At 43.8% G+C, this 14,856-nt stretch overlaps 1 protein-coding gene across 3 annotated transcripts in view; it reads right to left on the bottom strand.

Annotated features, from left to right (window-relative positions):
• The window catches only part of AFG2A (AFG2 AAA ATPase homolog A), a 166,258-nt gene that overhangs the window by 30,409 nt on the left and 120,993 nt on the right, over positions 1 to 14,856 (bottom strand). For 2 of the 3 annotated variants that reach the window (XM_058837464.1, XM_058837465.1), the window contains exon 15: positions 7,397 to 7,561. In XM_058837464.1, coding sequence (XP_058693447.1) covers positions 7,397 to 7,561 — 165 coding nt within the window. Of the gene's footprint in view, positions 1 to 7,396; positions 7,562 to 14,856 lie in introns of those variants that run through there. The other variant, XM_058837466.1, reaches the window with a different exon arrangement.

The following is a 14,856-nucleotide window of genomic DNA, read 5'->3' as shown; positions in this document are numbered from 1 at the left end:
CTCTCCAATCTTTGCAGTTCAGTGAAGTGTAAACAGCCAGTGTTGCCATTAAAACAACATGTTCTTCATTCACAGCAACAATAGCCAGGTAGATTAACAGGCTTTTACACCTGGGCCCTATTATTCCTCTGCCGTTCATTAACATTTCTTCCACCACGACAGCAATTGAACTGGCACAGTCCCAGAAGCACAAGTAGGTCAGCACAAGGTGTTCCTCTGGATGCTTTCATCTGGTATAAACACCCTGAATTAGCCTTCAGGTACTACATCTAAATATTCCTAGTGCTAATTAAGATCACAATCAGGATTATTTCAGATCTCATTGACCAAGTACAGCCCGTGGCTTTGGAGGGCTGATTCTATTAAGGATGGAAGGTAATTTCACTGCAGAAGTGAGGAGCCTTCTGCAGCTCTCCTGGCCAAGCTGATGCTGGACATTATGCCTTGGTGCTACCTCCTTGAAATCACAAAATCATGGAGCAGCCTGGGTTGGAAGAGATCCTAAAGATCACCTCTTTCCAACCCCCCTGCCATGAGCAGGGACACCTTCCACTATGCCAGGCTCCTCAGAGCTCCATCCAGCCTGGGCTTGTTGACACTTCCGGAGATGGGACAGCCACAACTTCCCTGGGCAAGCTGTGCCAGGGCCTCACCACCCTCAGAGGGAACAATTTCTTCATAACAATCTCATCTAAACTTATTTTTCTTCAGTTTGAAGCCATTCCCCCTTGTCCTGTCACTACATGCCCTTGCAAACAGTCCTTCTCCTTTCTTGCATGGTCCCTTCAAGTAATGGAAGGCCACAATTAGGTAACCCCAAAGCCTTCTCTTCTCCAGGCTGAACAATCCCAATTCTCTAAGCTTTTCCTCACAGGAAAGATGCTCCATCCCTCTAATCAACTTGGTGGCCCTCCTCTTAAAGCAGCATATCCAAGGGGAAAATGAATATGCATGTAAAAAAAGAGAAATTGAACACTGAGGATGGTCAGTCAGACACTGCATACTATCAAAATGAATCACAACAAGCACTTAAGTAAGTCAGACACTAATCTTAAGGGCAGGAGGTGTAGCAATGAATAGGTAAGAATATTTACTTTCCTCACCAGTTTATGAAAGAAGTGGATACAAATCAATGAAACAAGAAAACTTCACACATACCTTTTACTAAGGTACTAAGGCATACTCAGTATTTACAGCAACTTGTGCCTGTTGAGAGGATCTGGCCCTGAAGTTGTCATATAAGACTGGAGGACCATGAATCAGTTTTCTCTGAAGTGCAATAACTTTTTGGTGACTTTCTCCAATTTGTACACCTTGTCTTATACTTTAGTGCTAGAGTTGAGACAAACTCCAATCAGCAAGCTCACTCCTGACCACACACTCTGTGACACATCATAACTTATGAGATCAAGTACCAGCACTGCAGGTTTAAATCAAAAAACAGGTCAGTGTGAGGAAAAAAGCACTTTTTACTTTTTATTTTCCTTTTTTTTTAAACATAAAAGCCGGTTCTTCAACTCTGAGCTGATACAAGCATTTGTATTACACCAATGAAAGTACTTCAAAAGGCAGAAATAAGCCAACACTTTCAATTCCTTCCTGATCACTACAAATGCAATTTTCATTCTGAACTTTATGTACCCCCACTTGTGATCATTGCTATACTAAGAGCATGTGCTTTAATACACTGAGGAGTAATCCCCACTGTCTGATTTAAAAAAATAAATTAATTAAAAGTTGCTAGAAATAACTCACAGGCAAAAAATAAAACTCTAAGAAAACAATAGCAGTTGCCTAAAGAGACATATTTTTTCCTTCAGGAATGAATTCCCATCTGCTTTTAAAGAGCAACATGTTTTTCCATTGCTGGGAATTACAGCCAAGCCCAGGACAATAAAGCAGCAAAGCCAGAGGCAAGAGCAGAGGGCAAGTGAAGCTGGCTGACAGAGGCTGGGTCTAGTCCCTCTTATAAGCCTGTGTGACAGTGGCAGCTCAGCAGTGCCCTGCTGTGCTGGCAGCATGCACCCCTCTGCCACCCCCAGCAACCAGGAGCTCCTGGTTACTCTGCCGTGGGTGAGGCTGTGGGAAAATGGGAAGGAAAAGACAAACAGCACAAGGTGCTGCTGGCAAAGCCAGGGGACTCCCCTGGCCTCAGCTGGTTTGGTGAAGCTGCAGTTGGTTTGTGCAAGCTCAAGGGAAGGGAGCTTGCTCCTGCCACAGGTGATGCTCCTACTGATCTTCCTTCCAAACACAACACAAAACAACCCTGAAAAGCAAACGCAAGAGTGCTCACTTACAGAACCTGGGTGGACGATACCTTTAAAGTAGTTAATGAAGAAAAATGTGTTGAAATCAGCTGTGAAGTTCCTGCATCTGAACTGTTTTGGTGTTTAAGCAATCAAAATATCAGCTCTTTGGGCATTATGGGGAAAAAAAAGTCAGGTTTGAGAAGCAAGCAAAATTTCATACCTCAGCACTTGTTGATGCTCATTCAAATTCCCTCTGGCTTTTTTCCCCCAAGTTCCTCTGAGGATCCCTGTTCTTTGAGTTACTTAGGAAGCAGTTTCGACTGTGTCCTCCTGAGTTGTTAATGGGTCTGACCTTTTCGGAAACACTAATGTCCCTTCAGCCAGACGCATTAAATCTCCCCTGCTTGATTAAACTATTAGGAAATCATTATCTCACTGAAGGAGAAAATGTTCTTTCCCAGATGAGCTTGCCATGCATAAATTTCAGTGCCAATACTCCTCTCCACACCAAACCTTATGTTTGACATAAATGTGCTGATTTCCAGCCATGCTCGACAGCGTCCCTAGGTCAGAGCACACAGCACTCATGGATCAGGCCTCAGCTGAGACACAACATGATGAAAATCCACCCACTCTGGGCAACACCTCTGAAAAATGGACAACCGGAACTTGATCTTTCTGAAGTGACTCAAAAGAGTGGGGAGAGTAATGCCCCAAAGTCCTGCTTTCAGCATTGCCACACCAATGCCATCCCCAGACATCCCCAGGTGCTCACACTGCCCTTGTTCCCAGTCTGCCCAAGCACATTCTGCACGTAGGAGCCTCTTGCGAGACCAGAAGCAGGCAAAATCCCATGGGAAGTCCTGTGTAGTTAGTTCCTTCCTTTCTGGTGATTCATCTCATTTATCCCAAACACTAACATTTGGAAAACATTCCCAATGCCAGGTATTTCCTCACCTTCCAGACACCTGTGCCAAACACATCCTTAGCACTGATAAATGTGTGTAGGAAGGAGGTGATCCCATGCTACCTATACTGGATGAAGCCTGAGACTTTTCCTCACCCACCCACACAAAAATGTTCACTTTTCAATGAGTGATATAAATTAACAGATCCTCTGCACCACTCCAAGAGAAACATCAGAGGTTCATCTGAGGCCTTAATCTTGCTACATTTCAATTTGATGGAGTACCTCACGTTGAAAATCACATTTCACTGCAATACTTCAGGCTACTTTATAGAACTGAATCCACTGCCCCTTAAAAATGTCGAGCAGGAAACTTTTCCTCAAGTCTGGAAGATATTTTCCTTCATGGAGAGTTAGATGTAAAGAAGATAACACATCCTTATCTTTTCAATGTCTTTTTTTCCCCCTATATCTAAACCCTCTCTCTCCTTTACTGTAGGTGTTCTTTACTAAACAGACAAATTTTTGCCCCATTTCTTAAAAGGGTCTTTATCCTCCTGTGCACCTATGGTGGAACACATCCTCATTCCTTCTGTAATTAGTATCTTCCTCTGTACGAAACAGAGGATTTTGGAAAGGTTTGGTTGTTTGGGGGTGTTTTTAATTAAAGTTACTAGTTTAAATATGTCAATATCTGGTAAACAAGAACACGCATGTTTTGGAATACATATTTTAAGAGTCAAAGATTTGAGTTGATTTGAGCTAGTTTGTTGCTGCACAGATCTTTTTGGCATCACATCTGCTCTTATTTGAGCCAGAGCAAACCTTCATCAGCTTGCTTTTCTTCCTTTTCATTTTCTATGCTCCCATTGAGTGTTATTGCAAAGTGAGAAAGATATTTTTTACATTAACTGTTCCACTTCGATTCAGAACCAGTGAAAGATTTACAGGTTCCAAGATTCCCACTCTACCATTGTGTCCTGTAAGCATGGAAACTGATAATACTATAGAAACCATGCCAGCCTTGGCTTTCACCATGACCTGCTTTCCACCAATTTAAAAGCAGTCAGTCCCATTATCTGACTTTTATAAGCACACTCGTCTGAGGAATATTGTCATCATACCCAGATTATTTAATTTTTTATTACTTCCAACCAACTTTAAACTCAAAACAACTCAACACTTGATTTCAGTTTCCGCCTAAAACCTCCCTCTGCCGTTTAAATTGTAACAAAAACATAATCTGACTGCAGCTCAGAAAATAAAAGAACGTCTCTCACTCTGCTGGGTTTATTTTCCTTTTTATCCCCTCCTTTCTGGAACAAAATATTTCTCCAGTGGGGAGACACTCCATTCATCCCTTGCTTGTCTAACCCTAAATTGAAAAATGGAGCACCTGAGTTTGTGGAAAGCCCATCTTTCCTAAGGTGAGCTGGCTATGGCAGCACCATGAAAACAAGCAAATGAGACCCAAAGAACTCACACTGCCGGTACTTTAAAACATAGCTTTTAAATACTTCTGTGGTCAGATCTCTAATTATTCCTACTTCAGTGGGAAATGAAACAGATAAAATTTCTCAGCATGAAGTACAACAGTGAAAATGCTCTAGGAAAAGCTGTGTGAACAACCTCAGAGTGCAGACATTCTAATTATGTAAAACCATTAAAAAATTATCAGTTTTATAAAAGCTGGACCTCCTGCAATTTTGCCCAAAATAAAATGCAGTGTCCCTGTAGAAGAGCCCAAGCAGTGTTGCAGAGCACTACTTCAGAAGGCTCTGGAAATGAAGACTGCACTCAAATTCAAGTATTTCCAGAAAGCTGAGGATTTCTTCGACCTAGAAGTTAACTGTACAGACATTGCTCATCTAATGCCTTTTTCTTATTAAACTTCACAGACACACGAGGGAAGGAAACTGTAATTCACCCTCATAAATTATCTTCTACCTTCCCTCACATGAAACAGTGGGAAGTAATCACCCTATTTTGCTATCTTGATATATCTTTAAAGGTAGTCATTAAAAGCAACGTACATCCAGCAGGTGAACAGAGATAACTGGTCATAAGCAGTGACAGGCAAAAACACACAAGTATCTGATCTGAAAAGGGGCCAAGTTGGAAGCCAGATGCACACTGAACTATCCGCTTTCCTGGCTGTTTATTCAGCTCATGTCAGGATGATTCAACGCATCTTTACACGCAGCCCACTATTCATACAGCATCTTCTAGTCACAAAACCAGGCATTTTCCATTTCTTTCTCTGAACAAAGGCTAGAACAGTGGAATGGGAACTTGCCATTCAGCAGCGGAAACTATTTGTAAAGCTGGGAAGCTGGAGACACTGGGAAGAAAAGGCTTTAATGAAACTGGCCACTGTGTGTGCCAACTGTCAAGACTTTATATATTCTTCCAAGGAACCCTGACTGAGGCTTTTTCTGCATTTACTCTTTACATCCCAGTTATTATAATCCTTTGCATGATCCAAAGGAATAAAATTCGTGAGAAATGCCATATTAGAAACAGGCAGCTTTTTTTTCCCCCCCCGCAACCAGTCTGTAGCTACACTCAATGACCCATTAACTTATTTTTGGTTCTGTACAAAGCCAGCACCAAGACATTTGTGACTCATTATCAGCCAGGCACTGGAATTCACCACTAGCTTTTCAGCTGATCCAGACCCAAAGGAAATCCCCATATGCTTAGAATTTCTAAAATACAAGCACTGCAGTTGTTGCCTGGTAAGGCGACAGTTGCCATATGCAACAGAGGATATGTTTATATTTATGTTTTTTGGAGGCTTGTAACTCAGCCAGGGGCAGATAAATTTTCCCAAGTTGTGTCACTGTCCCCAAATATAAACATAACACTGTTTCAGGTCGCTGCTCCAAAACGTGGAGGCAGTAGAGCTGTGACAGTTTTCCAGACCAACAGTAAAACCTGAAATCCTTTTTATTGTTGCCTTTTCTTTTTTCATTGTGAGAGACCACATTCTGGGCAGAAAGATGTGCTACACAAATCAGCTCTGCTCAGTACACAGCTTCCATTCATTCATTCATTAATTCATTCATTCATTCCCAGAGTGCAGTCTGCCCTGTGCTGTGGAGGAGGAAAACGCTCGTGGGTTTGGCTTTGGTGTCTGCTGTGACACAGCTTCCCAAAATGACCCACAGCACACACAGCAGTGCCCTCACCAGCCAGAGGTTATTAGTAGGAAGAAGCACAGTCTTTTACAGCCTACCAGCACCCAAGTGACAGCTAAATGAAGAGAAGCCTTGCCTGGGAGCATCACCAGCCCTTTGAGAAGGGCCTTCAGCAATCACACAAATCCTCCACAATCACCCAAGACAAAAGTTTAGCTTATTTCCCTGCCCTTGTAAACAGCACACAGAGAGATGGGGAGCCAAGGCAAGCACATCACATTTTCCACTCTGCTACGGAAAAAGCAGAAGGCGACTGTATAATTAGATGGTGTGATAATGCAGACACTAGGGCTGGCTACATTAGGTGGAAATTCTGGTATTTCATACCTTTCAAGAGCTCAACTTGGCAACCTTATTAACATTCTTTGAGTTTTTGAATTAATATAATTACTCTCAATTAATTAAAATGAGGAAAGAATGAAATATCCTTTCATGAGACACTGACATGAATAATATTCAGGGAGCAGAATGGTGACCACTAATGTACTGATACTTATTATAACTGCCAGGCAGCAGCATCTGAGAAAGTTTCTCCTTCTACCCAGGACAGGAAATAATTGACATCCAGCGTCAGAAGCTGAGTAATAGCAGTGAGCTGTAACAGTAAGTGCTGCTGTGAGGTCTTGATTATACGGAATAGGAAAATTCAAGCTTCAAAGTGACTCCTTTGCAATTCCCTTGCAGTGTTTCCTAACTCTGTCTATCCTCCTGAGGCTCTCAGTCACAATCCTACATTCAAAAGATTCCCAGAGATGGGGGGGGAACTGTCTGGGAGAACTTGCCTCCACCTCCCTCCATTCCTAGCAGCACATCCTTAATGCGGCCACCTGCGACTGTATGAGGGCTCACCCTGAAAGAGACCCTTCCCCTGGCACCACTCCACTCATGGAGTAGTAAAGTAAAAAAGCCCCAGATTGCAAAAACACAGGAATATCTGAAATATTCCCTTTCACAATGCCCACCAGCACTCTGAGAAAGCTCAAGGGCTATTTGAGTTCAACTTCAAACACCATTTGTGCACCGACTCCAGGATGTTTTACCTCTGCTCCCGAGTACTTCTGTGTGCGCTCCACGAGCTCAGCCAAGCAGACTTCATCACTGACTGGCATGGACTGGAAATGAAGCTTGAAGATTTCCTTGCGAGTGGCTGCATCTGGCAGTGGCACGTAGATAATTCTGTCTATTCTCCCTGGCCTCAGCAAGGCCTGCAATGAAAGCGTCACAGCAAAAATTACAGCACGTCAAGGAAGTAAAAAAATACACAATTCAAAAACAGCACCACCATCAAATAACCAACAGTTTAAACAAAAGCACGAACCTGCACAAGAAAAGACAGTAAGGCTACTCAGCTTGTGAAACAGCAGTTTATGGAAAAAAGGAATCATAAAGGAACCACAGTCATTTTCCTAAAACAATAGCTCTAAACTTGTTGCAAGGTGTGCTGGAATGTTAGAACTTGGCAGAAGGACAGGTGGCAATGGACACATCCACAGATCTTCCACCAAGACAATGAGGCAAGAAAAGAAGGGTTTTGTTGGAGTGAATTGTGGTTCCACATTGCTTTATCCCACATTATTAGAGCTGCACATGCTTACAGACGAGCAGGTTACTCTGACAGGGTTTTCTATGCAAAATAAGGTGACAACAGAGAGAGGCCAGGGATGCTCAGCTTCATACACACGTGCTTGACCCTGCACCTTGGGTGCTCAGGGTTACTCACATTATACTGGACATGGGAGGGTGGTAGAACAGAGACAGACAATGTAAGATGGGACAATGCCCATGGAGGGCAGCATGGAGGGTTCAGACTGGATGAGAGGACAAAATTTCTAGAAGAGAAGCACAGCCTCAGGGCAGGTTATTGGGGAGGCTGTGGAAATTCTGCCATTGGGGGTTTTATGGCTCAGCAGAGGAAGCCAAGCTCTCCCCAACCTGGTCTGGTGAAAGTCCTGTGTTTGCAGGAGGAGGACTGCTGGGCCTCTGGAAGCTCCCTTCAAACAGCTTTCTGGACAGGGTCAAAAAGTAAACTTTATCTATATATAAAACAATTATATCCGATATAGAGGAGAAGCCAAGAGCTTAAATTTATGAGAAGGGAGGAAGCTCATTTCCCTATGTTTATAAAAAATCTCCAAGACCTCTGAAAACCATCTACAGTAAAAAAAGAAAAAAATCCCTTCCAGCCTTTCTTGCTCTTTTACTTTTCTTACATTTGGAAAAAAGAAAAGCAAAATACAATAATCCCGTGCAGAGTGAATGCACATAAATAGTATTTAAACTATTTTTTAAAAAACTGAACAATGTTTATAAGATTCAGCATGTAACCTAAATTGTTTTTATGTTATGGTTCTCCCTTGGGTAGACTAGTTTGAGTTCCAGATGACTAGAGATATTGCATGGCTGTCCTGGGCTGTCAGCCAATAAGTCTTTTCCCAGCCTGATCATGTCAGTGAAAGTCATGCTGAAAAAATAGTAGGAAAGAGCTTTCCTTCCTGCACAGCATTGATCAAGTTAACACCCTTCCTAGAGTTTCTTTAAAAAGACTGTTGTGGTGCTTCAGAGTGGAAAAATGTATCCTGAATGTTAAGAGATGTCTTGTTATTTTTAAAACAGAACATGAAAATGCTCAGCAGAAAGCACACGGCCCCGTGGTGCGGCAGGGAGCTGTGCAAGGACAGAGCAAGGCTGGGAAGCCCACAGGTCCATACCCAGCCCAGCACCCTGTCCCTGCAGTGGCCAGATCCTGCTGGATCCCTACAGAAGAGAGCAAGAAACAAGTTGTCCACTGGTATTTGCTCAGCAGACTGCGCTGTTCTCCACAGCACTCCTGATGAATCCACCCAAGAACTCAGCTCACTGACAGTATCTCGACCGGTGCAGTGTATAATTCAGTGTCTAAATCATGTGTGTGTGTGAGGATGTTGCCATTTTTTTGCCAACACACTTGAAAGAGAAATTTGCATGTTTCAAGACTAGGCTTGGAGGGAGAGGAATTAGACTGCAATTGTGTTCTGCATGCTCTTAAGGAAATGCCCATAGCTAATTCTATTATTTAGAAGAAACAAGAAATGTTCACGTGAGTATGGTGGTGCCTCTTTCAAACCAAGGCAGGTTTCATCAGGACACCCAGATAATTAGGAACATTATCTAGAGCCAGCTCAGCTTCCCAATGATGAATGACCAGGGCTGTGGTGCAGGTGGGACAGGGAAAATGCTCAGTGCCAATCACCTGGGACAAGCACTCCATTGCCTGGCTCTCAGTTCCAAAAAGCACAACTGCAGATATAGCACAATGAACATACTTTTTTCTGGTCAGTAACTAAAATCTGTGTTTCCTCCACTTTGTCCCCAGTGCTTTGTGTTTTACATATGGTGGTAGTTGAAGGCCCAAGTTTTAAGCATTACTTTTTTTGCTACAATCAGGCCCAGGGACCTTATCCAAGGTGACCAGATGTGCTGAGAACTGTACAAAAAAAGCACAAGTCAGTTACAGCACTGCACACTGACTATATCAACACAGACAAAAGGAGAAAAATATTCTGTAACTTCAGCTTGAGATGAGTCAGACTCCCTTCAGCCCCTGGAGGCTCCACCAGCCCTCTAGACACAGTGACCCTGGGAGTCCCTGGGTACAGCCTGACTGCTCCTGGCCCTTCTGCCATCACCTTGGCCTTTTGGAAAGCCACCAGTCTCCCCCTCTCCATGCTGCTGAGGAGATAAAATCAATGGGTTGCATAGGGAAGCCTGCTGAGGCACATGATGTGGGCACCTTAAGCACTTCAAGCCCAAGGCCCAGGTGATGCTAACCAGCAGGGCTGAGTTGGATGTGTGCCACCTTTCTCCTCAACACCATTTTTTGTACAGTCCTAAAAGCTACTGCTTTTCTCAGCAAGATGTTGTGTGATCCAGCCTTCACCACAGGAAGGGCTTTGGAGGTGGCTGCTCCAAGTACACCATGACTTTCATAGGCCACTCCAGGAGATGGAGCTTCAATCTTGCAACGTGCACATTGAAAATGGGGAGGAGAGTGATAAGGACAACCAGGGCCAGCCCCACTGCTCTGGGCTGGGTGCACTGGGATTAGGTGATGACCCAGTGTCAAGGCACGAGGATGGATCCACGCTGTGGAGCAGGAGGAGGAGAAGGGATTCAGTAGGAGCAGGCAGTGGCTCAGCTGAGCAGGAGCAGAGACAGGAGGGGGAGGGTGAAGAGTTGAAGCGGGGCTGCAGGCCCGGGCAGATGCAGCTGCCGGGAGTGTGAGATGAACCGCTCGCGGCTGGGAGGTGCAAACCCGATTTGGGGTGAGGAGCACGCAGGAGGTGGGAAGTTGATGGGGCCAAAATTAATTGATGTGTGCACAAACCTACATAACTCACTGATGTCGAGATGCAAGGGCTGCATAATTTACATCGGCCAGGAAGGGCACAAAATTAAATAATTGGAGTTTTGGTAGAAACCATAATACTTCGAACCCAGAATACTTCGTACCACTGAGCAATTCTTTGACAGGTTTATGTGATTTTTTTTGTTGTTACCACAACAGTTATGAAAGAGGTCTAAGTACTCAGGCATTGAAAGGTTATGAGTGGTACACAGATAAAATTCTCCTCTGGAGAACACTAGGAAAGTGGGATAATTGTCATGTAATACAGAGTATCATCAACAGCAAAGTCACAGGTTTTTAAGGAGGAACTGCTCCCCTTTCAAAAAGAAATGTTTCAATGTTTTTGTAGTTAAAATGGAGTATTTCCTCAAAATATATCATTGGAAAAGATAGCTAGGTCAAAAACATGCATTTTGTCTGCAATTATGAGGACAATTATTTCAGGAAAGAAAACGTTAATAGGTAAAGCCTGGAAAATATTTGTGGTTCCTGTTAAGAATGGACCAGATTTAACCTTAGGGCTTTGCTAATTTTCCTCCTCCTCTTACCTTTTTCTTTTTTTTTTTTTTGTTTTGTTTTTTAAGCATCTACCTTTAGGTAGCTTTTTAATAGGATACTTGGCCATTTTAAAAATCCCATTGTCAAAGAATGCAGAACTACAGCACTGGCAGAAACAACCAGCTGATGAGATCTCTATGGGGCAGGAAAAAAAAAAAAATTTCCTACTAATATATCTCTGCAGCCATGCTTAATTTATCAAAAGCATTTTTAATCACATAACAAAATCTCACACATGAACTGTGCCAGAGGAGAACCTACCTTTAGCAAAAATAAATACAACCTAAAAACTCCCAAGCAGTAAGTGGCATATTGAGGTGAGTAAGAGAAAGCAAATCAGTTCAGGAGGTAGAAAAGCTCATCTGGAGAATCAGTGTTACTGCATGTTCTCTGCTGCAATCAATCAATCTCCACAAGCAGGAACAGATTTTTATACCAAATTTGTTTCCTTTCAAGCAAATACACTGCTTTTAATGCAAAACCTAAATAATGCAACTGAAAGTTTAATTTTGCCTTTGAGTCCATTGAGATTAGAACACTGATGAAAATGAGAGGACTGGGAAAAGTTCCTTTGTAACTAAATCCTTCCAATTTAGATTAACAAGTGCTATTTATGAATTGTAGTTGTGTCTCTTACTTACATGGACTCCTCATTACAAGAGATGCTCCGTATCTTGTAACCTCATTGGGTAACATAATTTTTTTTAAATTTCATCATTACAGTATTTGAACATTCCTAAGTAATTTTAAAGAAACAGAATCAGAGAATGGCCTGGGTTGGACAGGACCTTAAAGATCATCCAGTTCTAACCCCCATGCCATAGAAGAGGATACCTTCCACTAGACCGGGCTGCTCCAAGCCCTATCCAGCTTGGAACACTTCCAAGTGGATGGAGAATCCACAGCTTCTCTGGGAAGCCTGTGCCAGGGTCTCACCACCCTGCAGCCTGTGCAAGCAGTAGCTGTTTGTGAGATGCTTTCCATGGTTTTGCTCACATGTCAGGACAGATGCATTGCAAGTGTGGCAAGTATTAAGGCCTTCTTGTGCCATCATTTATCTCTGGCAGGAGTGAAGGCAGCTCCCATCAAGGTGCTTCTCCTACGCTTTTGAGGCTCACCTCGGTGCCTGATGTTTTCGTTCTCGCTCTGTGCCAGAGCAGGTCATGCTCCCAGCCCAGCAGATCAGGAAATGCCTGGCATTTTAGGATCTTTGAAAGTTTCAAGTACAGGAAGCTCATCCATCCTGTTTGCTAGACAGATTAGTGGAAGCTTTTTTGCATGGGTTAATCACCAAAATTAACAGAAGGTGCTGAGGGGAAAAGACACATTGGACTATTATTATTAAGGACTTAAAAACCATGGTCCAGCGGAGAGCTGAATTTTATTCCCCCACAAGGTTTTTACTCCCACTCCATCTGGCATGAGCTGCTTCAGGAGGCAACCCCAAATTCCTCTGTTCCAGGTGACACGCTTATTCACTGTGTCACAAGGCTGGAGTCTTGTAATTACAGGCTCCCGAGTCAAGTGATACTGCTTTGTTCCTGCCAAGAGCCCCTTTCCTCACACTCTTCCACCTCCCCACCTTCTTCCTCCTGTGCCAACGTCTGTCACCACCGTCAGCACATGCCAACATCTCTAACCAGCTCCCCTCTTTGATGACTTTTTTTGCTGGTCACCACCCTTGTACGTCTCCCAAGATCTGTACAGATTACTCTCTGCTGTCATTACACAACGCCTACGACTCCTCTCAGGGTGGAGCACTTTGCTTCCATCCACTACTTCATAAAATGCATTTGCTAACAGAATTTTATCAAGTATTATTAGAAACCAGCTCCTAGAAAATGCTGCAGCTCCCTATGCGAAGGCTTCGCTTTCCACACAGATTTATAAAAGCCAGGCTGCACAGCCCTTCCGCGCTGTCAGTCTTGCTCAAGACCCGGAGCGTTGTGCAAGTTGACAAGAAAGGACATGATAGTTTGACAGCAGGTGTTCAGCAGGAACGCGCTACCGAGCGGCAGCAGCGCGGCGGGAACCCTCTGCTCAGGCATTCAGCAGGAGCACGAATTAAAGGCAGGGAGCAAACGTGTGCTTTGATACACTGGCAAACAGCAAACCAACTCCAAACGGGAGACAGCTGAGATGATCCCAGTCCAAAGCAAGATGAAGCCACAGGGAGAGTGAACTACCTCCAATATAAGAACATGATCTGTCCCTCAGATGCCCCTGCCTGTGTAGCAGCTACTCCCTCTGCTTATCCTCCAAGTACACATCTTCAGTTAATCTTTTCCCTTCAGCCACTAATTCATACCTCTTTCCAGTTTGTCACATCAACAGTGGGAAACTTCCCCGTGTAATTCCATGTGTCTTCTGGATCTGCTCTTTGCTGGCTACCCACAGGAACTAGCACCTTCAGCCAGCACTACAGATCAGTCTCTTAAGCTATTACAGAAGAACAGCTTACCCTGCCATGCGGCAGTGTGCAGGAAAATAGTGAATTCATCTTTCCTTACAAAATGAAACCTGGGGAAAGAACTGCCTTGAGTCAATTGAAACCACTGTCATCGCCTGCTGGAATGACATTCCCTGCTTCTGCATGTTTCACAGCCATTTCCATCAAGGGTAGTGATTTAAAACAGGTATAACTTCAATAACTACAAATAGGCAGTGCTTGAAGTGCTTCAAGAAAGCAAAAATTTCCAGAGTTGATGTGAAAGCATATTGAACCGCAAAAGCCTCTAAGGAAGGCCAGGCTTGGCTTTCCAAACCTGGATGCCACAAAATATTCTCATCTTTTTAATCAGACTACCAGCAGTGTCCTGACCACTGCACATCACCATCCTGCCACTGGCAGAATTTGATGGATACAGCCAATTCACAGGGAATCGTGGAGAAAGGAGACTTGAGGAGACTTGTTCCATTGCAATGAGACTGTGCAAACGCAACTGCGAGGAACAATGTGCTCCTTGGCCCATGCAGACAATACCAGGGCACGTTTTTATGTCATTTCGTTCAGATAGGATTAAAATACCTCAAGAAACCAAGTTTCAACCACTTCTCTTGGCAGAAACATCCGCAGGCAGATACTCTGCAGCTGCAGAAGCGGTATCGCCGTGCTTTTTTTCCCATCTGATATTTCAAACAGCTGAATTGGCCGGCTGGCACAAATCACTGCAGCGCTCATTGGGAGGCAAGCTTTGCCCAAGCCTCCATCTATAAAAGTCCAAACCTGTCAGGAACACAGCCCATTTTCAACGCAGTAAAAGCAGTGCAAACCCAAGCAACCGTGCTGATACAATCCCAATTTGGCACCAAAGAAATTCAGCTCCAAATTACGCGTGTTCGAACCCACTGAGGCACCACCAGGGAATCAGGCTCTCAATCCCCCCTGCTTTGTCAATATGGCCCCAGAAAAGCAATTTATTCTTCACAATCTGCCCGTACCTTCAGGATACTCAACCGCACATTTTGAAGCCACAAACTTCCTTTGCAAAGGGGGTGTCAGACACAAGGTTTTGTCCTCTCCCCATGTCCAGTCCGAGCAGTCTTACCACAATGGCA

The sequence above is a fragment of the Poecile atricapillus genome, chromosome 4 (assembly GCF_030490865.1).
Source record: "Poecile atricapillus isolate bPoeAtr1 chromosome 4, bPoeAtr1.hap1, whole genome shotgun sequence".
In the NCBI taxonomy this organism is placed as follows: Eukaryota; Metazoa; Chordata; class Aves; order Passeriformes; family Paridae; genus Poecile; species Poecile atricapillus.
Note: the sequence above shows the minus strand (reverse complement) of the source record. Positions and strands in the feature narration are given on the sequence as shown.